General features: G+C 58.7%; 2 protein-coding genes across 4 annotated transcripts in view; one reads left to right on the forward strand and one right to left on the reverse strand.

Annotated features, from left to right (window-relative positions):
- The first annotated feature begins 131 nt into the window (after nt 1-131).
- On the forward strand, nt 132-13,111 carry PLA2G4B (phospholipase A2 group IVB). 3 transcript variants are annotated; one of them, XR_012022507.1, is made up of 21 exons: nt 132-972; nt 2,515-2,587; nt 2,882-3,018; nt 3,143-3,274; nt 3,615-3,655; nt 3,830-3,872; nt 4,127-4,181; nt 4,470-4,600; nt 4,874-4,957; nt 5,235-5,272; nt 5,852-5,987; nt 6,627-6,763; nt 6,983-7,205; nt 7,328-7,445; nt 7,723-7,860; nt 8,061-8,165; nt 8,324-8,503; nt 8,848-9,014; nt 10,004-10,190; nt 10,266-11,834; nt 12,024-13,111. XR_012022507.1 is itself a non-coding variant. In XM_072808602.1 (20 exons), exons 1-20 carry the CDS (start codon nt 964-966, stop codon nt 10,484-10,486), a joined length of 2,355 nt encoding a protein of 784 aa, XP_072664703.1. In that variant the 5' UTR covers nt 132-963; the 3' UTR covers nt 10,487-13,111. The 3 variants fall into 3 exon arrangements, 2 of the variants coding, with proteins under 2 accessions (XP_072664703.1, XP_072664704.1); XM_072808602.1 differs by having other exon boundaries at nt 10,266-13,111; XM_072808603.1 differs by lacking the exons at nt 132-972; nt 2,515-2,587 and having other exon boundaries at nt 2,881-3,018; nt 3,120-3,274; nt 10,266-13,111.
- The window catches only part of SPTBN5 (spectrin beta, non-erythrocytic 5), a 47,693-nt gene continuing 34,205 nt past the window's right edge, over nt 9,222-22,709 (reverse strand). Inside the window, exons 47-69 of the mRNA XM_072808601.1 lie at nt 21,775-21,865; nt 21,483-21,629; nt 20,539-20,676; nt 20,204-20,460; nt 19,861-20,047; nt 19,513-19,719; nt 18,984-19,180; nt 18,686-18,890; nt 18,240-18,434; nt 17,246-17,401; nt 16,775-16,992; nt 16,424-16,613; nt 16,021-16,197; nt 15,732-15,836; nt 15,142-15,375; nt 14,893-14,964; nt 14,318-14,404; nt 14,134-14,225; nt 13,897-13,982; nt 12,784-12,834; nt 12,457-12,550; nt 12,075-12,226; nt 9,222-11,470 (exon numbers count right to left, since the gene is read on the reverse strand). Of these exons, the coding sequence (XP_072664702.1) occupies nt 11,418-11,470; nt 12,075-12,226; nt 12,457-12,550; nt 12,784-12,834; nt 13,897-13,982; nt 14,134-14,225; nt 14,318-14,404; nt 14,893-14,964; nt 15,142-15,375; nt 15,732-15,836; nt 16,021-16,197; nt 16,424-16,613; nt 16,775-16,992; nt 17,246-17,401; nt 18,240-18,434; nt 18,686-18,890; nt 18,984-19,180; nt 19,513-19,719; nt 19,861-20,047; nt 20,204-20,460; nt 20,539-20,676; nt 21,483-21,629; nt 21,775-21,865 (3,391 nt within the window). The 3' untranslated portion in view covers nt 9,222-11,417. The remainder of the gene's footprint in view (nt 11,471-12,074; nt 12,227-12,456; nt 12,551-12,783; nt 12,835-13,896; nt 13,983-14,133; nt 14,226-14,317; nt 14,405-14,892; nt 14,965-15,141; nt 15,376-15,731; nt 15,837-16,020; nt 16,198-16,423; nt 16,614-16,774; nt 16,993-17,245; nt 17,402-18,239; nt 18,435-18,685; nt 18,891-18,983; nt 19,181-19,512; nt 19,720-19,860; nt 20,048-20,203; nt 20,461-20,538; nt 20,677-21,482; nt 21,630-21,774; nt 21,866-22,709) is intronic.

A 22,709-nucleotide genomic window follows, 5' to 3' on the forward strand; every position in this document is an offset into this window, starting at 1 on the left:
GAAGTTTCCTTCTGTGGTCTGGTGGGGGCTGGAAACATTTCAGAGTTCCTCTGATTGTGGCTGAAGCCTGGTTCCAGACCCAGGATTGAGGAGCTCTCTGCTGCTAAGACCCTGTAACCGTGAGAGCAATTGCAGCCCTTCCAGGCAAGCGGGCCCCACTGACTCGGCCCATACAGCTGTACCCAGCTTTGCTCTGGCCTTGTTTGCTGACCTCCAGCTCTAGGCAGCTGCTGGGGTCTGGTGCCCTGCTTCTCTCACAAGGACAGGTGGCTGTGGGGGTGGACAGAAACCCCTGCCCCTCACCTCCACAGGGGTCTCCACATTCAGACTCCCTCCCTCTCTGCACCAACCCAGACCTTCCTGAATGCCACCCGGAGGCCTCCTCATCCCAGCCACCCAGCTCCCAGGGTGGAGACAGCTGTGCACTTGGCTTGAGAGGGCTGTTTCACAGAACAAACCACACCCCTGCCAGGTTGTGATGGGCCTGGGGTACTCCCCTCAGATTGGCCAAGCACTTCAGTCAGGACTGGGCATTCCTGTCCTACTGGCACTGGAGGTTGTGAAAGACCCTGTGACAGGGGACAAGGTTCTTCCATTTGCTGCTCCCCTGGGCCCACTCCCTGCTCTCTAGATGTCATTGGCCCTTCTAGGTCCAGGCACAAGAGCAGGGCTGGGTGGAATAGGTGCTGCTGGCAACTGCTGGAGGGAATGGCTCTTTCTGGGTGGTAGGCCCCCATCATGGGGGTGTCTGGGTCTTCATATAGGTTTAAGGTTCCTCATTTCCTCTGCAGGTGGCTTGTCCCGGAGTGGGTGTGAAGCTTGGGTGGAGTGGAGGCGGTTGGGAGGGACCAGGGAGGAGCTTGGGGCCTGCTGGTACATCACTGGCTCTGGATTAAAAAGCCCGCAGTCCTTGGTCCTGCACCCACTGCCTGCCATTTGTGGCTCTTGAGGACAGTCAGCCTCATGGCTCTGGTAAGACCTGCTAGGCCGCTGGGCCCCCATTCTGACCCTTGATCGCCCTGGGGCCTGGTTAATGCTATTTCTTTTTATTTTTTAAAGATTTGTTTATTTGAGAGAGCATCTGTGCGTGGGGTAGGGGACAGAGGGAGAGAATCCCAAACTGACGCCCCATTGAGCAGGGAGCCTGATATGGGGCTTGATTGCATGACCCTGAGATCATGCCTGAGCCGAAATCAAGAGTCAGATGCGTAACTGACTGAGCCACCCAGCCCCTGCCTGCCAAGTTAATACTATTTCTTAAGAGGAGCGATGAGTTTCTCCAGGTGTAGAGAGGGGAGCTGGCCATCACTGAATCAGAGTGGTGAGCAGAAGCTAGGGAACAGGTGGGGTCTAGGGATTAGGGGTTGTCTTGAGTTCTTGCCCTAGAGATGAGCTCCAGACAGAGTTCCCTGGCCCCATGGATTTGGGCCCTGGGAACTCAGGCTCCCAGAAAGTGGCTTCTCCAATGTTCTTCATTCAGTTGTTTGGAGTGTGGGGACCCCCAGGGTAGACGCTGATAGATGAATTTTCTCAGCTCTGTCCCTAGATTCCATCCATCAGGACCCTTTGGAGGCAGGGCTGAAGGCTAGAAAGAAAAGATTAGTTAGTACAGGCTTCTCTGGCATACTTGCCATGGTTTATATCCCCAGACCCATGTTCGTGGGTTTGGTTGGATCCACCTAGGGACCCTCTTTAGCCTGACCTTATAGCACCTGAAGGACTTGAAAACCTGTGGGTGGTCTGAGCTGCTAATTACTGTTCCTACTCCCAAGTAGAGGGCCCATTTCCAGAACTAATTCCTGGCCAGGGGTCGGAGAGGCTGTCTAAAAACCAAGTCTGTGCTCTTCACTCCTGCCTCTCCAAATAGTTTGCTTAACTGGAGCATGTCTCCATTTAAGCTGTTTAACCAGACAGCAGCCCCACCAAGGCACCCAAGGCCAGGCTGGGTCTTAACATGCCTCTTCTCTCTCTGTAGCCGTCTAATCCCCGAGGTGTCCTGCCACCCAAGACCCACCTCAAGACTGCTTAGCAAGGGTTAACTGGGGATGTGGGGTAGAAAGACTAAAAGATACCATAGCAAGAACTGGAAGTAGGTAAGGGTGGGATTAAGAGAGCATGAATCGAGCCAGCCTGGTCCAGTCCTGGCCCTGGACCTCAGGCAAGTGACTAGCCTTTCTGTGCTTCTGTTTCCTTGTGGGATCGCTCATAATAAGTAGTCCCTACACACAGGGTAGCTGTGTGACTAAACAAATTAATGTGTGTAAAGGCGTTCATTATTCCCTCGGACCAGAGCTGGCCCAGAGTGTTGTGTAAGTGTCGGCAGGATCATCAGGAGCTACCACAGCCGCCTTTCCATTCAGGATTCTGACGGGGTGGAGTGCAGCCAGGTGGCTGGCAGGGCTGGGCCCTTTGGTTCAGGATTATTCCTGGAGGGGTGACCCTGGCCTCTTCTTTGGCCTTTGTCCCTTTGGACTCAGCAGCCTGCAGCAGGCCTGTCCTCTCCCTCCTCTGCAGGCAAAGGTTCCTGGGACCTGCCTGCTCACCGTTCGTGTCCTACAGGCCCATGGCCTGCCCTCGAAGGACTTAGGTGAGTGCTGGGCCCAGGAAGGGCCATGTAGCTGGGTTCAGAGTGGGAGAAGGGCAGTGGGAAGAGACGCTAGGACTGGGCATGCAGGGGGTCCTGGAGAGGGGGCCAAGAGGAGGTGCTAGGTGGAATGTCTCCTAGCACCTCAGCCTTTGCTCCTCCTGCCTCCCAATTTGGCTCCATTGCATGGGTCTCTAAGCCTCCCAGGGCTGCCTGTGATGGAAGGTCGTGGACACTGGCAGCTGGGCTGGGTAGGGCTCTTGGCCATCAGCAGCCATTTGTTCCTCCTTCCTACAGTGACCCCCTCTGACTGCTACGTAAGCCTTTGGCTGCCCACAGCCTCTAGCCACAGGCTCCAGACTCGCACAGTCAAGAACTGCAGAAATCCCATCTGGAATCAGAGCTTTCGCTTTCGAATCCATAGCCAGCTCAAGGTGGGCCGGACGTCAGCCCCTGCCCTGCCCACTGCCCCTGCCAGCCCTCCTTCCCTGCTCTGGCTCTGCTCACCTTCCTTTTCCACTCCTCTGTCCTGCAGCCCCTTACTCTGTTCCCTTCCAGAATGTCTTACAGCTGCAAGTCTTTGACCAGGACCTTCTGACCAGTGATGACCCCATGTTGTCAGTGCTGTTTGACGTGGGGACTTTGCAGGCTGGGGAGTTCCGCCGAGAGAGCTTCTCACTGAACCCTCAGGCAAGTCTGTGCAACAGGGTAGCAGTGAGCCTGAGCCCAGGGAGGGCAAATGCTTTGGAGTGGAGCTGGGTACATGGCCCTCTTCTGCAGTGAGTGGGCCAGGCTTCCCTGGCATCCCAGAGGCCCCTGCTGTCCTTAGAGGAACAGTGCCATCTCTGACCCTCTTTCTTGGCCCTTAAGCCAGTAATAGTTTTCTAGGAGCCACCCAGAGAAGGTGGACAGAGCACCCTGGAGATGGCCATTGGCTCTCTCCACTTTCCCCAGGAGTCCCAGCTGGCGTCTGCATTGAAATCTACACACACGTTCCTCACCCCTCTAACTTGCTGCTTTATCTCTCCAGGGCGAGGAGCGGCTAGAAGTTGAATTTCGGCTGCAGAGACTGTGAGTCAGGGCCATGGGGCAATTCCTTTTGGGCAGTGCTTCTTTGGGGGAAGGACAGAGCCCAGCATACCCTGGGAGACATCCAGTACTGGTGGAGGAATGTCCTGTCGTCCTTGAGGGGTGAGAGCATGGAAAGCGGGACTTGCACCGAGGGTCACTGGGGGCTGTTTCCAGGACAGACTGTGCCGAGCAGCTTGTCAGCAATGGCATCCTGGTGGTGAGTCCAGAACCCCTCCCTCCCACTCTCCTTCCCGGGCCTGAAGCCTGGGGCCCCATCAGGGATTCGGGAGTAGAGCTGAATTGGGGGCCCCTGGGATTTCAGTTCAAGGGGGTACAACCTCAAGCAAATGTTTGGTGACTCAGGGCCAATGTAATAAAGCGCTGAGGATCAAAACCAGGGTACTGTGGGTGGGTGGGGCTCTAACAGGGGAAGAGTGCGTGCGAGTCTGAGGGGCTTTCGTAATGACTCAGGCCCGGGAGCTCTCCTGCTTGCACGTTCGACTGGAGGAGACAGGGAACCAGAAACGTAAGTCCCCAACCTACTAGGATAGCCCCCAGCCCTCCATCCTTGTCATCCCCTTCCTAAGGGGACCCTGGCAGGGACCTTAACATTAGCTGCCCTCTGCTCTCATAGGCAGCAGTAGAAGTTGGGGCAAATCCATGCTGGGGCTCCATCTCTCAGCCTCGGCCCATGTCAGTCTTCCCTCTCAGTGGGCGGAGGAAAGTGCCCCCCAGACCCCTCATGCAAGACAGCCTTGGGCCTCTGTGGGCCAAGACCTTATGCCTAACCTTTCTGTTCCGGTTCCTGTTCCAGAGTCAGAGGGCAGAGTTCAACTTGTGGTTCCTGGGTCCTGTGAGGGTTCACAGGATGCCTCCGTGGGTGCCGGCTCCTTCTGCTTCCATTGCCCAGCCTGCTGGGAGCAGGAGCTGGGTATTCTTCTGCAGGTAGTGTGCTGCTCCCTCATATGAGGCGGAGCCTACAGGGTCTTTCTCCCTCCTTCCTTTCACACTTCCTCCTAGCTTGTCCCTCTCCTCATGCTGAGTCCCTTGCCCCATCACTCTCTGGCATAATCAGGCCTCCTGGGTCAAAGGTGGGGTTAACGTTAGCCTCCTGTCTCCCTTCCTGCTGCTGCTTATTTCACTCCCTGGGCCATGGGTGAGGTCCTTGCTGGAACAGAAGGGTAGAGATTCTGAGGTCTTCTTTCATCCTCCCTGCAGGATGCCCCTCGCGAGCAACTGAAGGTGCCCCTCAGGGCCTTGCCCTCTGGCCAAGTGGTGAGGCTTGTCTTCCCTACATCCCAGGTACTTGATCACCCGGAGGAAGAAGGTCAGAAGTGTGGGCAGGACTAGGCCCTAGGCCTTGCAGGGCCAGCCTGCTTTGGTAGGAGCTTGGGTCTTTGGGCTAGGCTCTGGGGAGAGGGGTCCTCTGAGCAGCCCTGCCTTTGAGCCTCAGGCCTTGTCCCTGTGGAGATGGCTAGGGGCCCAAGGGAGTATGGGGGACATCATAGGGTGTGGCTTGGGATGAGATGAGAGGGACATGATGGCAGACTTCTGTGACTGAAGTGTTTATGGTTTCCAGGAGCCCCTGATGAGGGTGGAGCTGAGGAAAGAAGAAGGGTGAGAGCCGGCTGGGAGAGGGCAGGGAGGGAGGGAGCGGGCTGCCACCTGTGCTTGAAGTTGAGGCACAGATAGGGCAAGGGAACTACCAGAGGAGAGAAATTGCGCTCCCTTTAGGTGGCAGTCATCGCGGGTGGGCCTTAGCTAACCTTCATGAGATGGAGAGGAGTTGCCCACCCTTCACATGCCTGGGAGACCAGCTTCTCACCACGAAGAGGTGGGAGACAAGAGTTTCTTGTCTCCTCTGGAGTCATTTTTGGGTGGGGGAAGACAGAAAAGCTCAGAGTGGGGAAGTAGATCTGTGGTGGTCAGACTCACCAAGGAGCCTACCTGGGACCCTGGAGGGGCATTTTTAGGCACCAGCATTTCTGGTCCTTGTTGCATTCCCAAGTGTTCCCACATGGGTCTGGGTTCACCTTCTCCCCATTACATCCACACATGTCACACTTTGGTCCAGGCAGGAGTGAGGGGTGGGGAGAGGAGTGAGGGTTGGCAGTGGGTTTCTCAGGGCGAGCAGACCCAGCTTCCTTTTCTGTGATGAGGCCAAGAGCTGCCTCATGATCCCTTCCTTCGCGCCAGACCGAGGGAGCTGGCCGTGCGTCTAGGCTGCGGACCGTGTGCCGAGGAGCAGGCCTTCCTGAGCCGGAGGAAGCGGGTGGTGGCCAGAGCCCTGAAGCAGGTCCTGCAGCTGGGTGAAGACCTGCAGGAGGACGAGGTCTGTGGACTGAACTGCACTGGATAGGCTTCCTCAGGCTTGCTCTAGCTGAATGATTGTATCTTCACCAGACCAGAGCTTGGCCCCGCCTGCTGTCTCTGCCCCTGCTCCTCTTCCCTCTCACTTGATGTTTACAGGAGCCTGATGCCATCAGATGTAGAGCTTTGCACTAGGCACCTGGAGGTTGATTGTAAGCTGCCCCACCGGGCTGACTTTCCTTCTTGTTGTTTCTTGATTCTTGGCCTGGTCCATATTTTGGGACTTGGGTCCAACCTGACCGGTCCGTGAGACCTGCAGAGTGAGGACTGCCCGCTGGCCCGGGGCAGTCCTTGGAGGTTCAGATCAGCCTGGGGAATTTCCTAGGGAAATGACTTCTCCTTTCAAGAGGAAAAAGGGTGGCTGTGTGGGAGACTTGAGGTGGCTGTGGGGCTTCCAGAAAGTGATCATGACACTCCTCAGGGGCTAGGGGCGAGGAGATGAGGCCTGGAACTTGCCCATTTTTCCTGGAGTGTTTAAAACCAGACAAGCCCCAACCCTTGAGAGGCTACTTCTGATTAGATCCTCCTCAGTAGGCCTGACCAGAACTGGTTCCAAGAGCCCTGACCGGGTCTTGACTGACGTGGCTGTTCTCGCTTTCAGATTCCAGTGGTAGCAGTTATGGCCACTGGCGGTGGGATCCGGGCGATGGTTTCCCTCTATGGACAGCTGGCTGGACTGAGGGAGCTGGGTCTCTTGGATTGCATCTCCTATATCACAGGGGCCTCAGGCTCCACCTGGTGAGCTGGCGGCAGGTTGGGTGCAGGAGTCCAAGGGTGGCAGTGGTAAGGCTCTTGTAGAATCCATAGGTGCCTCTGGCCCAGTTGGGAGAGCTGGGAGAAAGGGCATGCCAGAGGGAGAGCCACTCAGTGGGACCATTGGAAGGTGCCTACTAGACTGTTGTCCTAGGACGGAGAGCCCATGGTGTGCTGTGACGCCCGGGCTCTGGCTTTTCTCAGGGCTTTGGCCAACCTCTACGAGGACCCGGAATGGTCTCAGAAGGACCTGGCAGGGCCGACCGAGTCACTCAAGACACAGGTGACCAAGAGCAAGTTGGGTGTACTCTCTCCCAGCCAGCTGCAGCGGTACCACCGGGAGCTGGGGGAGCGTGCCCGCCTGGGCCACCCGGCCTGCTTCACCAACCTGTGGGCCCTCATCTGCGAGGCACTGCTGCACGATGAGGTGTGGGGACTGCTGGGCCAGGGTATGGTTTGGAGATGGGGAGCTGCCCTGGGCAGCAAGGAGGAAAGGTCTCAGATACCAGAAAGCCACAGCTTTAGGTTCAAATCCTCTCCTGCCACCAGCCCCATAACCACACACTCTCAGACCAGCGAGAGGCCCTGAGTCACGGCCAGAACCCTCTGCCCATCTACTGTGCCCTTAACACCAAGGAGAAGAAGCTGAGCACCTTTGAATTTGGAGGTGAGTAGCCCTGGAGCTGAGAGCTGCGCTCTTGTGGCTGGTAGGGTGAGGGGGAGTGGGGCCTCTGTGGAGGAGGTGGGTGTTACACCCACTGCTTCTGGGCCAGGTCCCATGCTTTTCAGAGACTGTCATCCTACCAGAGTCACTCAGGCTTTGGCATGGGGTTGGGATCTATAGGTCCATGGTCAGGGTGACTGTGACCAGCCTGAGCCTCCGGTGGTGATAGAGGATCCTGGGGTTCTGAACCCCACAGTGAAGCTGTATGGTCTCCTCACAGAGTGGTGTGAGTTCTCCCCCTATGAGGTTGGCTTTCCCAAGTATGGTGCCTTCATCCCCTCTGAGCTCTTCGGCTCTGAGTTCTTCATGGGGCGCCTGACCAAGCGGCTTCCTGAGTCCCGAATCTGCTTCCTCGAAGGTGAGAGGGAGGAGCTTGGAAGGTTAGGGAAGCTAATGTAGTGTGGAGAATGGGCCTGGGGAAGACGGCAGGCCTCCACCTCTCAGCTCACGGGGACATGTCCTGGTCTAGGATGGGTTGTGGGAAAAGGTCAGATTGTGATGGGGTGGGGGACTCTCCCCTTTGTGTCCCCTCTGTTCCCCTTATGTTCCCTCTCTTAGGTATCTGGAGCAACCTATATGCAGCCAACCTCCAGGATAGTTTATACTGGGCCTCAGACCCCAGTCAGTTCTGGGACCGCTGGGCACAGGATCAGGCCAACCTGGGTAGGTGCCTGGGCTCCTTGTAAGGAGGTGCAGAGGCAGCCACTGGGGTGTCTGGGGGTGGTGGGATGGCCTTTGGCAGTCCACAGAAGCTGGGGTAAAAGTTCAGGGGCTCCCATTTCCTAAAAGATATTCCGCTTTCCCCTTTCTTGACTGTGCAGACAAGGAGCAGGTCCCTCTTCTAAAGATAGAAGAGCCTCCCACTGGGACTGGCAGGATTGTTGAGTTTTTCACTGACCTTCTGACGCGGCGCCCACTGGCCCAGGCCACCCACAATTTCCTGCATGGCCTCCATTTCCACAAGGACTACTTCCAACATCCTTACTTCTCTACCTGGAAAGGTATCTTTTTCTCTCCCTGGTCCTAGCACTCCAAGGTCTGTTCAAGGCCACCTGAGCCTTAGATCCCTGGTCCAGACACCCAACCCCTGGGCCCTAAGCTCCTTTGAGTTTAGTTCACTGGGCTGCCTGGACTGGCAACCCTTTTCCTCTCCTTTTTATTGTGGATCAGGGCCCATCTGTGGGGTCTTGGGAAGTAGCAGGGCTACTTTGGCAGGAGAGATCAGGGACTAGAGGGCAGAGTTGGCTTCTGCCAGTGGCAAGGAGCTAGCATTAGGGTAGAGGGGTCTGTTGTGCTCCATACCAATGACAGCTGCTTTTCTACCCCACCCGCCTAACCTTTCCAGCCACCAAACTGGATGGGCTCCCCAACCAGCTGACACCTGCAGAGCCCCACCTTTGCCTGCTGGATGTTGGCTACCTTATCAACACCAGCTTCCCGCCCCTACTGCGGCCCACACGGGACGTGGACCTCATCCTGTCGCTGGATTACAACCTCCAAGGAGCCTTTCAGGTGGATTAAGGGGCAGGCTTGGGAGGCAGTGGTGACACCAGCTGGGCCTGGCATCTTGGCTCCGGCTTTAGGGGAGATCTACCTACGAGTCCAGTATGTGGTCCAGCATCCCTTAGGGGCTGAGACAGTGACATCATATGAATATGGATCCCATGAATTTACCACCAGGGGAACTTACTCTGCTCAGGAAGTTGAAGTGACAAGGGAGAGGTTTTCTTTTTTAAACTATTAGCAAAATTTACTGTAATAAGACAAAGCATAAAAACCATGTTCTGATTATCACAATGACAACAATTTTGAGTTAGCCAAAAGGTAGAGTTCAGATTTCTGGTTCTTGATTTACACAGACATTAGATTTACTGTCATTACAAAATAGCTTTCCTGTGTCATTTACACAGGCTAAGGCTAAGATAATACCTGCACGTGCATGATTTTTTCATCTCACAATAAATAAGGTTCTGAGTTAAGGTAGCTGGGAAGCAAAGCAAAGGATAAAATGAGTCCTAAGGCGTCCTGAAGGGCCTAATAACTCCAGATGGTCATAGATAATCCTGGAGAATATTCCATCAGGAGTGCTTGGGAGGAAGCCCGGGACATGTAGCTGGTATAGCGTTCAGGTCTTGCTTCCCAAACTGCTTCAGTAGGGTGGGGGGAATGTTTTCTGTGTATTTTATATTTGGGGCACCTGTCCTCATTTGGGCCTTGGGAACCCTGTGCTGTGAGTTTTTGTGTTGGTCCAGTGAAGGTTGCTGTGGAAGCTGGAAGCCATCAGCAGCCCTGGGCCACGGAGCTCCCAGGAGGCGCAGCAGAGGGGCGGTCAGGGTCATGGCGCTTTCCCCGGCCTGGCCTGGCCCTGGGGGTGGGCCTCGGTCAGATTTGGCAACCGGGCTCTAACTCCCAGGGGTCTCAGCCAGCCTCTGCGTTCAGTGTCGGGGCCCCAGAGAGCCCTGTGGGCCCTGCCCCTGACGGCACTTGTGCCTGCCCTGCAGCAACTGCAGCTCCTGGGCCGGTGGTGCCAGGAGCAGGGCATCCCGTTCCCACCCATCTCACCCAGCGTTGGAGAGCAGCAGCAGCCAGGAGAGTGCCACTCGTTTTTGGACCCAGACTGCCCCGAGGCCCCAGCTGTGCTGCACTTCCCTCTAGTGGATGACTCCTTCCAGGAGTACTCGGCCCCTGGTGAGCCCCCCACCCCTCCTCCTGCTCCCCCCCACCTTCTGGCTGCCCCATTGCCAAGCTCCCCACTTTCACCAGGCATCCGGCGCACACCAGAGGAAAAGGCGGCGGGGGAGGTGAACCTATCTTCCTCCGACTCCCCCTACCACTACTCCAAGGTGACCTACAGCCCAGAGGACATGGACAAGCTGCTGCGCCTGACCCACTACAACATCTGCAACAACCGGGAGCAGCTGCTAGAGGCCCTGCGTGCGGCTGTGCAGCGGAGGCGGGAGCGCAGGCAGCGCCACCCCCAGTGAGGGCGCAGGAGGGCGGCTGGCCTGGGCTCCTACCGCCCCTCCCCTGCCACTTGGGTAGACTCACTCCCTGGCCCCCTGGCTCTTCTGGGTGAGTTGGGCAGAGACAACTCGCCAGATCATCCAGAGCCTCTGGGGCCTGAGTGGCCTGGCCCTGGCCCTCTCGCCCTCTGAATGGCTATGCCAGCGTCAGTGCCCAGCGCCACCCTGACGGGTCCCCGCAGCCACCACAGCCTTGCCACCTACACAGGCATGGGGGTTGAGGGCTTAACAGGGCTGGGCCTGGTCTCCTCAGGCCAGAGACGTGTCCTCTTCAAGCAAGGAGAACATTCAGGGGTTCGGTGGTAGCCTCACGTAGACATGGACAACGGCGTGGGCCCAGAGCAGTACTGACCACAGTTGCATAAGCACCCAAAGCCAGGGGACCATTTTCCCTAGCGAAATAGAGTGATTTGTGGATCACAGGCTCATATAAATGTGAGGTGGTAGCGGGTTGTCATTGCTGTCAAGGAAGGACAGGTCACCCTGGGCTCTTGGTTACACATAATAAGGACTGGTTTGAAAAAAACCTCCCCCCAGGCACCTTACAGAGCTAGCTAGCAGAGGGAGAGCAGGCCGTGTATACCCCACTGGGGCTACACTCTCCAAGTAGGGAGGAGGCCAGTATGGCCTGGGGGGGTGCTGCTGCTGGATCCTGGCCCTGTGCAGGTAACTGGATGCACAGGCAGTGGCGCTAGCACCCCTGTCCTCCTCTCCGTCAAAGGGCTGCTTCCTGTTCCACAGGAGGGGTGGGATCAGAGCAGCCAAAGGGACAAGCGCCAATGGCTTAACTTCAGTAAATTGTGATCTTGGTGAGGGCTGCCTCTTAACAAGGAACAGTCTATTCCAGAAGTTGGTCCTGAGTAGCTGGGTAGCAGAGCCTTGTTCTGGTTCTCTAGAGGTTGTCCTTGGTTGGTGCCAGCTCAGGGTTTGCTTCAGGGCCTAGATCTGTTGGGGGGTAACAGGAAGGCAGAGTGAACGCAGGGCCTGGCCTCCCTTCGAACATTCCACCTTCTTTTAATGTTGCTGTGCTACTTGGATACTGATTGCTGACAGGTAGCTGCAGGTCTGACTGCGGTGTGAGGAGGCCAGTGGGTGGGAGGAAACAGGTTCTTGTGACTCAACTCCCCCTACCTGTCTGCTCTGGCCCACCAATTCTTGGGCCCTGCCTTGGGCATGTGGCTAGCATCGCAGTGGAAGAAATGGCCGCCTTAGAAGCCACCATCGAGGATAAGGCAACAGGTCATCTGAATCCTAAAGCGGAGCCCGTGGGTCCTGTGCAGCAGGCTTGTGCAGCCGTGGCTGCCCTCAGGTGTGCTGCAAGGGCTCTGTCTGTGCCTGAGTCTGTGGGGGTGTGTGTGTGTGTGGGTGACAGCCTGATAGCTGGTCTGCTCTAGGACAGTAAATCTCTCCTTTCCCATTGGAGCAGGGGAAAGCAGGAGAGGTGGCGGGCAGAGGGCAGGTCAGAGGGAGCTGGCTTGCAACCTGTCTTCTGTCTTAGGAAGAAGAGGCCATGGCGTGAGTCACATGGGGAGACCGAGGGAGTCTGCACCTTGGGCCCGGCCTGGGCAGGAAAGGCATGAGGAGCCAGGGGCAGGTGCCTGGGCAGGGCCAGCAGCCGGCAGGAACTGCAAGGGTTGCAGCTGGCCATCGGCACTCACATGCATACCCCTCAGTGAGGAAGTCAGGGGACAGCCATGGAGCCTGTGGGAAAAGGGAGTCTCAGGACCTGGACACTGAGCAGGGGTTTGTACGCAGTGGGGTGGGTGCTAGGATTTTCTATTGCTGAGGGTCTCCAATATGGGGATTACCCCATACCCTAGCAGCGTAGGTCTGAGGCTCCAGATCTTGGCTTAAGACAGCAGCAGCTATATCAGTCCTGGGGGCTCAGGACTTCCCACCCACCCACCCACCCACATACCCAGGTGCCCTACCTGAGCGGAGCAGCGGGGCTGGACACCGTCTCACCAGTGTGCTCAGCTGGGAAGCCCACAGGTCTGGCTCTGAGCTCCAGGCTCAGACTCTGGGCTGCAGAGCAAAGGGAGCTCAGTGGTCAGCCCTGGTGCAGGTGCTAGGCCTCTGAAGACAGCAGCCTCCTTGCATGTTTGTGTCTTCCCTCAAATGCATATGTTGAAATCCTAACCCCGAGGTGATGGGGTCAGGAGGGTGGAGTCCTTACAAAAAGGACCCCAGAGAACAACCTGACCGCTTCCACCAAGTGAGGACACAGTAAGCAGGTGTCACGCACAACTCAGACTTACCAGACACCCCATCTGCTGGTGCCTTGATGTTGGACTTGCTAGGCTCTAGCACTGTAAAAACAAATGGTTCTGGTCTGTAACCTACCCAGTCTGATATTTTTATTAAAAGTGGCCCAAACAGGGATCCCTGGGTGGCGCAGCGGTTTAGCGCCTGCCTTTGGCCCAGGGCGCGATCCTGGAGACCCGGGATCAAATCCCACGTCGGGCTCCTGGTGCATGGGGCCTGCTTCTCCCTCTGCCTGTGTCTCTGCCTCTCTCTCTCTCTCTCTCTGTGTGTGTGACTATCATAAATAAATAAATTAAATAAATCTTTAAAAAAAAAAAAAAGTGGCCCAAACAGACAGATGTGCCCACCACAGGAGGCTCTGTATGCACCAAGCCTTGCCTGTGCGGAGGTGCGGCATAGGCCCAGCCCCCAGGCAGGCCCCCCAGTGCACGCTGCCTCCTAGAAGTCTGAATGCAGGCTAAGAAAGGCTCAGTCTGGAGGAGATCCTGAAGAAACTCAAGATCCCTTTGGGATTCTGGAAGGACAGGCTCAGAGGGGACCAGAGACAGTGCAAGGAATGGAGCCAAGAACCCAGAGAGACTGGGAGGAACAGGAAAGGACTCCCACCTGGGCTCCCGGCAGCCTGAGGACATGACCTGAACATGCTGTCCAGGTGGAGCCTGTCCGACCCCACCGACAGATACCTGGTGCAGGGGTGCTTCCCAGGCATCCCTCCTGATAGAACTGGGTTTGACCACTGTCCACAAGATACCCAAGGGCAGTGCATTCAGAGCTTTTTGAGGACTGGAAGGTTAGAGAAGGTCCCAGGGTCACAGAACAAAGCCTAGGAGCACTCAGGGGAGTCACAGAGACAGACTCCAAAGGGACCAGGCGGCAGCTGGGGGCAAGCCTGGCCCTATCTCTGGTACTAATTAGATGAGCGGTGTGATCTATGGCAAGTGGTTTACCCTTTCTGGGTCTTAAATTCTTTGAGAAGACACTTAAGTCCCAACTACATCTCAGGCTCTAGAGGTACTAGATGCGAGATTGCTGAGGATGTGTGAAACAGCGGCTTGGGGCCCAGGGGCTCACACCCAAGTCCCTCCCTAGGTTCTGGTGGCGCCTACCAACTGTGCGGCTCAGGACGTGGTGCCGGCTCTCAGCCTGCCCTTCTGACGGTGCTGCACGCAGGGTTTCCACCTCGCTGCTCAACCTGCCACCCAGATAGCCACGGGTCAAATCTCTGCACTTCCCACATGGGTGAACCCCTGCGTCCAGCCCCATCCAGGTGCCTGCTTCTGGGAGGCTGTGCCTACTGGGTCAGTATGTCCTGGGGCTATTGTCTCCTCTGCAGTAGCACTCACTTTAAGGAGAAAGTGTGTTTCCTGCTATGCTGGTGGCCCAGCCTCTCACACTGGGCTTCTCTGAGGTCAAGGGTGGCCACTGGGGCCATATTCTGAGAAGAGATGAGCAAGGGGTTACTATGAACATGTCCGCTCTTCTCTGTGGGCCTGTGCTCAGCCTCCCCCATATTCCACCGCCTAGTACCTCTGCTGCTGTCCTCTTGTCCCAGAGGAGGCTCAGGGAGCTAACCCCCAAGGTGCCATGGCAGCCATCCCCGGAGCTTGAGCAGGGCTGTGGAGAGAGGGCAGTGAGGCTGCACCAGCTAGGCATGGAGGGGAGGCTGCAGCCTGGCCTTGGGAAGGCCTGTGTCTTCAGAGGCTCTCAGGCCAAGTCCTGGGTTGGACAGAGGTGTCCACGGGGAAGAGGGAGCCAGGGGATGATGTGTGGGGAGACCAGCAAGAGGAGGAAGAGGGCCTTCACCCTCCCCCCACCCTACTTGGGTGCGGGGCAGAAGCTGTGTGGTAGGTAAAGAATGAAACTATCTTGAGGCGCCTGGCTGGCTCGGTCAATAGAGTCTGTGACTCCTGATCTCGGGGTTGTGAGTTCAAGCCCTACATTGAGGGGTAGAGATTACTTAAAGAAAAAAGGAGACTGTCTTAAGAATGGCTGGGGGTGGGGGGGCTATCCATCATGTCAGGATGCCAGGCCCTGATAGTCCCTCTGAGCTGAGTGGTTCTGTGGAGGAGAGGTGCCTGGAGAAGGAATCTCCTCATACTTACCTGCCTCCCTGCAAGCAGGAGCTGCTGCTTGAGCTCCAAAAATCCCTCCGTGGTGAAGGCACCCTTCGCATCCTGCAAGTGCCAGATGGGGCCCAGGAAACATCCAGCAACAGAGGACAGGCCCCCTCTGGAAGGTGCGCTAGAAATCTACCCCCCTCCAACCACTTCATTCCTGAGGACTCTCAGCTCCTATCCCTAGTGCCCCAAACCCCCAGGGCCTCAGTGCTGGCTCCAGGGTCTGGGCCTTACCCCCATGGCCCTGGCACCCCTGGGCTCCTGCTGCCTGGCTGCCCGCTCCAGGGAGACAGTGGTGGCAGAGGGTATGTGTGGGCTGACGGGGCCACCTGGCTGCAGGTCCCTTGTCTCAGCCAGCTGTACTCCTGGCCACCAGCTTCCGAAGGGCCTCTGCTGGAGGGAGGTGAGCCCATGGCCAGCATTGCTGGGTGTCAGCCCTGTCCCCGGCTGCAGCAGCTTCTGTTCCACCTTGGAGAGGGGAGGAAGGTGAGCCAGGGCAGGGCTCCGTGCCCCCGCCTCTCCTCTCCAAAGCCCTTCCACCCGGAGAGAATCCCTGTCTCCTCATTGCTCTTTATCTCCTCCTGCTTCAGCTTGCTTAAGAGACTTCCCCTGTCATCCTAGTCCATAGTGGGGCTCTGGCCTACCTGGACAAGGGGGGGACAGGCCCTGGCAGCTGGCCAGGCAAAGAACAGGGCTCTCGTGAGGGGTCACACATGGGCTCCATGTACTGGGGAGGCCCCAGTCTCAGGTTGAGACCAGGATGCTCCCACCCCCAGCCCTCGGGCCCCTCGCCGCTAGGGAATCCTCGTCCGGCCTCTGCTCACTCCCGTCTTTCTCTGCAGTTGGGCAAACTTCTCTTCCTGGGCTGCCAGCAACTTTTCTAAGTCCTGGTGTCTGCCGAGCAGCAACTCCACATCAGGCACAGAGTGCTGCGGGGAAGCAAAGCCAGGGTGAGCCCCAGCTCCATGGGGGTGTGGAGAGCCTCCCCGTCCTGGTCCCCGACCCGCTTCGCTGGTCAGGGATCAGAGGAGTAACAGGATCTGCCCTCGGCTGCAGCTGCGGGCTGGTACAGCTGGCTAATGGCGAGGGGGGGGGGGGGGGCCTTTGGCTCACCCCACAGTTGGGGTCCAGCAGTAGACCCTCCCGGGAGGCCAGCCAGGCCTCAGCTTGGTCCAGCTCCTGTCGCAGCTTCTGCAGGCCCCAGTTCTCCTCGCAGCGCTCCCGGCGTAGGACGCAGGCCTCTGTGAGTGCCTGCAGCTGCCCTTCTAGCTCCTGCAGACACCCTGCCACCTGGTGGAAAGGGGTGCTATGGGTCACATGCATGAGCAGGAGCACTGAGGCAGGGCAGGGCTGGAGTGCCCAGCAGAGGGGTCCAGGGAAGGCCCAGGCCCTTCCTTTCTCTGCTTCTCTGTCTCTGCTCCTTCCCGGCCTGCCACTGAGGGTTTCTGTGTTCTGAGGCCTTGGGTAGCTGAGCTCCATCCCCAGCTCAACCCCAGGTCCACTTTCGTGCTCGTACCTCCAGGGACATGAAGTGGCCACTGTCTATCAGCTGCTGCCCTTCTTGCTGTACAACCTGGGCTTGTAGGCAGTGCTCCTTGATTTCTCGCCCCAGCTCGTCATGCTGGGCCAGGAGCCGCTCAGCTCCCACCAGGTCCCCGGCCAGCTCCTCAGACGAAACCACAGCTTGCTTCTCCTGAGCCCATGTTCTGGGGACAGGGAGACAAAACTGCCATCAGGGTGGGGAGCAGCCTTGGGAGGTGGGGCATGAGGTGTGCACTGGGAAGGGGGGTCAGGCTTCCGATGTGCTGGGGTGACCCCCACCCCACAGGGTGGAGCTGAGCCAACACCAGGGCAGGAGGCCACTTACAGCAGTTCCCTGCAGCGGCCGAGGAAGGCGTGGCCCCGGGCAGCCTGCTCCAGCTGCTGGCCCTGCTCCCGGGCCTTCACCTCCAGGGTGGCCCAGGCCTCCTCCACCCTAGCCAGCTGCTCAGACAGGCCATCCTGAGCCATGGGGTGTAGCTGGCCCAACCGGCAGGCCTCCATCCGCACCCGTGCCACCTCCTTCTCCATTGCCGCCAGTTCCCTCTGCCACCAGAACACACAATCAGATCTCACCCCCGTCAACCTGACACATACCCCTCATTTGGGAGCATCCAGTCCTCTCTGAGGGGTCCTGATCTGTTTCCCAGAATTTCCCAAGCCAACTCCACTGTTCCACAGCCTGGGCCAGCCCTACCTGGCTGGGGTGGGGTGGGGTGGGGTGGGGCGGGGGGGGGGTGCTACCTACCACCTGCAGGGAGGGGCTCCGACGGGCAGACCATGGGGTGTGAGCCCTCACCTCCAGGCACCTGTGCTGTTGCTCGAAGGTCTGCACTGATGACGGGCTGTGGCCACAGACGTCTCTCGCCATCAGGGTGGCCTTCTCCTGCATCCAGCTCTGGAGCCAGGCCACTGTTTGCTCAAAACCACGGACCTCCCGGGCTGTGGCCAGGCTCTGGGAGAGGGGGGAGGGCCTGCTCTGGGTTGAGCTCATTCCTAGGGTCCTTTCTCCCTGGAGACACGGCCTTGTGGGCCACCTCCTTTTAAATAACGAGGACCGTGGGGCTCAGTGACTCGGTAGTGACCAGCAGGTACATAAAATGCGCCAGGTGTGGCAGGTGCTTCTGAATGTGGGATGTTACTGATGATGCAGTAGGGCCTCAGGGGGGCATTCTGTGATGAGAGTCTTTGATGTGTGAGTCTCGAGAAAAGCAGAAAGGAGGCCATGAAGCAGCGGGGGAGGGGGCCACGTGAGGGAAGAGTTGGGTTTGCGTGGGTTCAGGAGGCTGCCTCGGAGGCCAGGGGCTCAGGGAGCAGCCTGCTTTAACAGAAACCAGCATAGGGCTGTGAACACAGGCTGTGGAGCAGCAGTGAAGCCGCCTGCACAGGGCCCGGGGTTAGAAGAGCGAGGCAGTGGCGTGAAGGAGCCGGTTAAGCGAGTGGGGTCGAGGAGAGGTGAACAGGGTGGATCTTAAAACCCGAGGCCTGTATTTAGGGGAGGCTTCGAGGGGCTCAGAAGCTGGCTGGACATGCTTCCTGTTTCTCCCTGGAGGTGCGAACTGCACCAGCAGGAATCCAAACTGGAGGAGAGGGCTGAGGTGGGGTGGAAGTGCAAGGTGTTGAGACTGCCCACTTGCTCCATGCTGGGAATTAGAGGCAGCCATCTCCCTCTGCGCACGCGCGCGCGCACACACACACACGCACAACCGGCGTGTCTGCTTGTCCTGGACCCAGGCAGAAGGCAGAGATGTTCCAGCCCCTGGGCTGCCCCGGCCTGGCCTGGGGGCGTTTACCTGTGTGCGGGCTTTTATTGCCCGGTCCAGCCTCTCCCAAGTGGCCTCGATGCGACTCCTCTGGGCTTGGATCTGGGGATTGTACTTGTGCGCGGTCCGTTCCAGGGAGCCCGCCAGCTCCCTCAGGGCCTCCACCTTGGCCGGGCCCAGGCTCTGAACTTCCTTTCTGAAAGCCTCAAATTTCTTTTCCAGCATCTGCGAGGATACAGGGCCAGCGAGGGGCACTCTGGCAGTGGAGTCCCGCAGCTCGTGCTCACGCTGTCCCTGACAGTCCCCTGGTCCGTACTGGATGAGGTCCTGGGCTCGGCCGTACCGCAGGGACCCGCCCAGAGCCCCCTACTTCCCTTCTGCTCACCCCCTCACCCCCTCCCGCCTGGGACGCACACTTCCTTTGCTCCTTTCAGCCGCAGTCCACTCTTCCCCAGGTTCACCCAGGGGAGACCCACCTCGACGGCTTCCAGGTCCTGCCCATGGTCCTGGGACTCGGCGGCGGCCACCTTGCCGGCCAGCCAGGTTTCGAGAAGCCGGGCCTCCCGCTCGGCGCGGTGGAGCTGCAGCTGTTCCCGCCAGCCCCGCGCTCGGCCTTCCGCCGTCCGCAGCAGCCCCGAATGGGCCTCCCCCACCGCCCGCAGCCGGGCCAGCACCTGCGCGCTGTGGCAGGAAGGACAACCGAGCGCCGCCCTTCTCCGCTAGGCCGGACCGCCGCGCCTCTGTGGGGAGAGCCCGCCCGCGCCTCGCACCCACCTCCCGGGGAGCTGCCCGCCCTGGAGGAGGGCGGCCCCCTGCTGCAGGCGCTCCAAGCGCGGCCCGAACGCCTCTAGGAGTCTCCTGGTGGCCTCCAGCCGCCGCAGGGAGGCGCGCGCGGCCTCAGCACTCTGGGCCCCATCCTGGGTGTGCAGCGCACAGCCCTGTTGCTGCAGCCAGGACTCGGCCTCCAGGAGCTGCGGGGCAGAGGGGACAGTCTTCCCTGGGAGGAGGCCTCCAGGGCTCCCGGCTCGGAGTGGGGGCCGCAGGGCTTTCCGCCGTGGCCGAGCTCGGGACCCCCCCGGGGAGCTTTCTCGCTCCCTGTGCCTGGCTCTCCGCCCCACGGGCTCCGGCCTGGCCTGGCCTGGCCTGGGAAGGGAGTATCAGCATTTCCAGAAAGTTCCAGGTCATCGGGAACGTGATGATTGACAACCACCGGTTTAGGAGGGAGGGGCCGTGCTCCCTGGCGGGAGAGCTGGGGCAGAGCCACAGAGCTGGGGCCCGTCCTCCGAGCCCCGCGTCCCCTCACCTCCGTCAGGAACTGCTGGGCCTCCTGAGCCTGCTGGAGCCGCCGCCGCCTCTGCGCCGCCTCGGCCCGCAGGCAGCCCACGGCGTCCTCCAGCTGCTGCGCGCGGGCAGCCACGGCGCGGCCGGCACCCGCCTCCACCAGCCGGCGGCCCGCGTCCACCACGGCCTGGGCCAGGGCCTCGTGGCTGCTCAGCTCACGCTCCAGGTTCTGTGGCGGCGGAGGAAGACAGGGCGGGGATGCCAGCGGCCGCCCGGGCACGGCGCTCCCAGCACCACGGGCTCAGAGCCTCGGGCTCAATCTGAGCCCCCCCACCCCCCCGCCCCCCGTTCGAGGCGGGAGGGTCCACACCTGGTGCTTCTCCTGCAGGCGGCGCACGGCGCTCAGGCTCTGCCCGCAGTCCCGGGCCGTGGCCAGGGGCAGCTTCTCCTGCACCCACGCCAGCTCCTCATCGGCGTCCCTGAAGAACTGCAGGGCGAGGCGCCGGGCCTCCAGGGCTGCTCTGCGCTCCCGCAGGGGCGCCCGCAGGCCCTCCAACCTGCAGCAGCGGACGGTGGGACCAGGGCGGGCGCCCCGGCCATCAGCCATCGGTCAGGCCCGGAGCCCACGCGCTGGGTGCCCCTCATCCTGAGGGAAGGGGGAGCCCTGAGGACACAAGCTGGAGGGCAAGGGGGATACACAGGGGCAGATCTACCTCCGAAGCAGCCGCCGGGCCTGGTCCTCCACGTCCTGGGCAAGGCAGCGGCCTTCCCCTGTGAAGACCTGGGCCTGGCCCAGCAGCAACTGTGCCTGCCCGGCCTGCCGGTCCACCGCTGCCTCCAGCTCCCCCTGGGCCCCCATGAGCTCGTCCAGCTCAGGCTGGGCCTGGTCCCCGATGGGGTCTCTCAGCTTGACCTCCACAGGCTCCAGCCAGCTCTCTAGGTCCTCCACACTCCGCCGGAGACGCAGAGCCTGGGGCAGAATGTGAGGTGGGCACCAAGGAGAGGCCCAGCACCGCCTCCAGCCTGCTCCATGGCGCACAGAACCCACCTTGCAAGCCTCTTGTAGCGCGGCTGCCTTCCTCCGGCTATTGGCCTGCAGCTCGTCCCAGAGCTCTCCCAGCTCCCGCAGCCGCTCCTGGATGGTCTCCGAGGCTGGGTGGCCCTCCTGCAGCAGCCTCTGCCCCTCCTACAGCAAATACGGTGCATGGACTCAGGACTGCTGGTGCCAGGGGACTGGTGTTGGCTCTGCCCACCAGCCTGTGTGCTGTGTGACCTCAAATTCTTTAACCTCTCTGAGCTCATTTTCCTTATCTATATAATGGAGTGAACAATGGTTCTTTAGTTTAAATGAGATAAAACATTAAGAATTTTTTAGGGACGCCTGGGTGGCCCAGTTGCTTAAGTGTCTGCCTTCAGCTCCGGTCATGATCCCAGGGTCCTGGGATTGAGCCCCATGTTGGGCTCCTTGCTCAGTGGGGAGTCTGCTTTTACTGCTCCTTCTCCCTCTCCGTCTTGCTTGTTTTGTCTCTCAAATAAAATCTTAAAAAGAAAAAAAATAAAAAATAAAAAAAAATCTTAAAAAGAAATTTTTTTTTTTCAGAACAATTTATATTGGAGCCAGCCTGGGGCCAGGACCTGCCCTTTGTAGGTAGGAGAGGGTAAATTTAAAAGATGAGACATTTGGACTCCGTTACCCACAGGACTGCTAGCTATGCCCTCCTCCATCCCCTAATATCTTTCCAAGATGGCTTTATAAGCTATCCGTCAAAATGTCATCTTTAAGATTCTTGAAAAGGTACTGTTTTTGGAGAGGGTCCCCAGGAAAGCTACTGCTTCTCACTACCCTTGGGTGCTTAGCATGGTGCCTGTATACAGAAGGTACTCCGTGAATGTTGGCCATCCATTACCATGGCTCAGAGCCATTGCCAGGGCTCTGCGGGGTCTCCCCATGCTCTGGCCTGCAGGACTGTCCCACAGGCCCCAGGGGCTCACCATCTGCAGCCTTTGTTGTTCGTGGACATTTGCATCTAGCTCGGCCTGGAGACTCTGCTGCTTCCACAGCTGGGCCTGCAGCAGAGCTGGGTCCCTCCAGCCCTCTTCCAGGGCCACTGAGTTCTTCTCCCTCAGCCACATGGCCACCTGGATGTATGCAGAGGACCAGGCTTGGCTACCTCAGGGCCTCCCATTCCCCCAAACCACTGGGCTGCCCGGAGCAAGGGTGGCCCCGTCAGGAGCAGATCCTTTCCCGCCACAACCACTACCCACACCCTGAGCCAAGGGGAACCTCAAAGGATTCCTGCAGGAGAGTCTGCAGCTGCCGGAGCTCTTCCAGCTGACGGCGGCGGGTCCCGGCTCCTTCCACCAGTGCCTCTTTCCTGCCAGAAGGAGGGGCTCATGGGCCCTCAGTTCCCCCCACTGGACCTGGGGCTGCTCCAGGGGGTGTGCATGTGTGTGCCCTTCCAGCCGGCAACAGCCCTTCTGCATCAGCACACCCTGAGTCTGGGGGTCCCTTTGAACTGGAGAGACATTCTACTCCCCTTGTCACTAGTGCCTGTGATGGGCTGAACTCTGTCCCCCCATCCTTATGTCGAATCTGCCTCCACAGTACCTCACAATGTGACTGTATTTGAAGATAGGGTTTTAAAGAATTCAGTTTAAAAAGGATCATGAGGGTGCATCCTAACGTGCTCCAGCAGGTGGCACACACCCAGGGACAGTCATGTGAAGGAGGAGAAAGACGGCCGTCTGCTGGCCAGGGAGAGAGGCCTCGGGACAAACCAACCCTGCCGATATCTTGATTGAGGACTTTTGGTCTCCAGAACTGTGAGGGAATACATTTCTGGTGTCGAAGCCACCCATCTGTGGTACTTTGCTGTGGCAGCGCTCGCCAACTAGTACAGCATCTAAACCCACTTCTTTGATCACACGCTGCTATTAGGAAGAACTTCGAGCAGTGTTCACTCAAAACACACATGTATTTTTGCGTGGTGTCTACTGATTTGCATATGCGCCTACCTCTGTACCAATGTATCAGGTACGTTGCCATATGCACAAAAATAGAAATTAGAAATGTGATCTAAAAAATAAATAAATAGGAAAAAATCACCTACACTGCCCGCATCTATAGTTTCCACACCGGTGTGAGTGGAAACCCTTGCTGGGGTGACCAAACGGTGTGGGGGGGAGGAGGAGATGGAGAGAGGCTTGATGGAATGGGAA

The sequence above is a fragment of the Canis lupus genome, chromosome 32 (genome assembly GCF_048164855.1).
Source record: "Canis lupus baileyi chromosome 32, mCanLup2.hap1, whole genome shotgun sequence".
NCBI classification, from domain to species: Eukaryota; Metazoa; Chordata; class Mammalia; order Carnivora; family Canidae; genus Canis; species Canis lupus.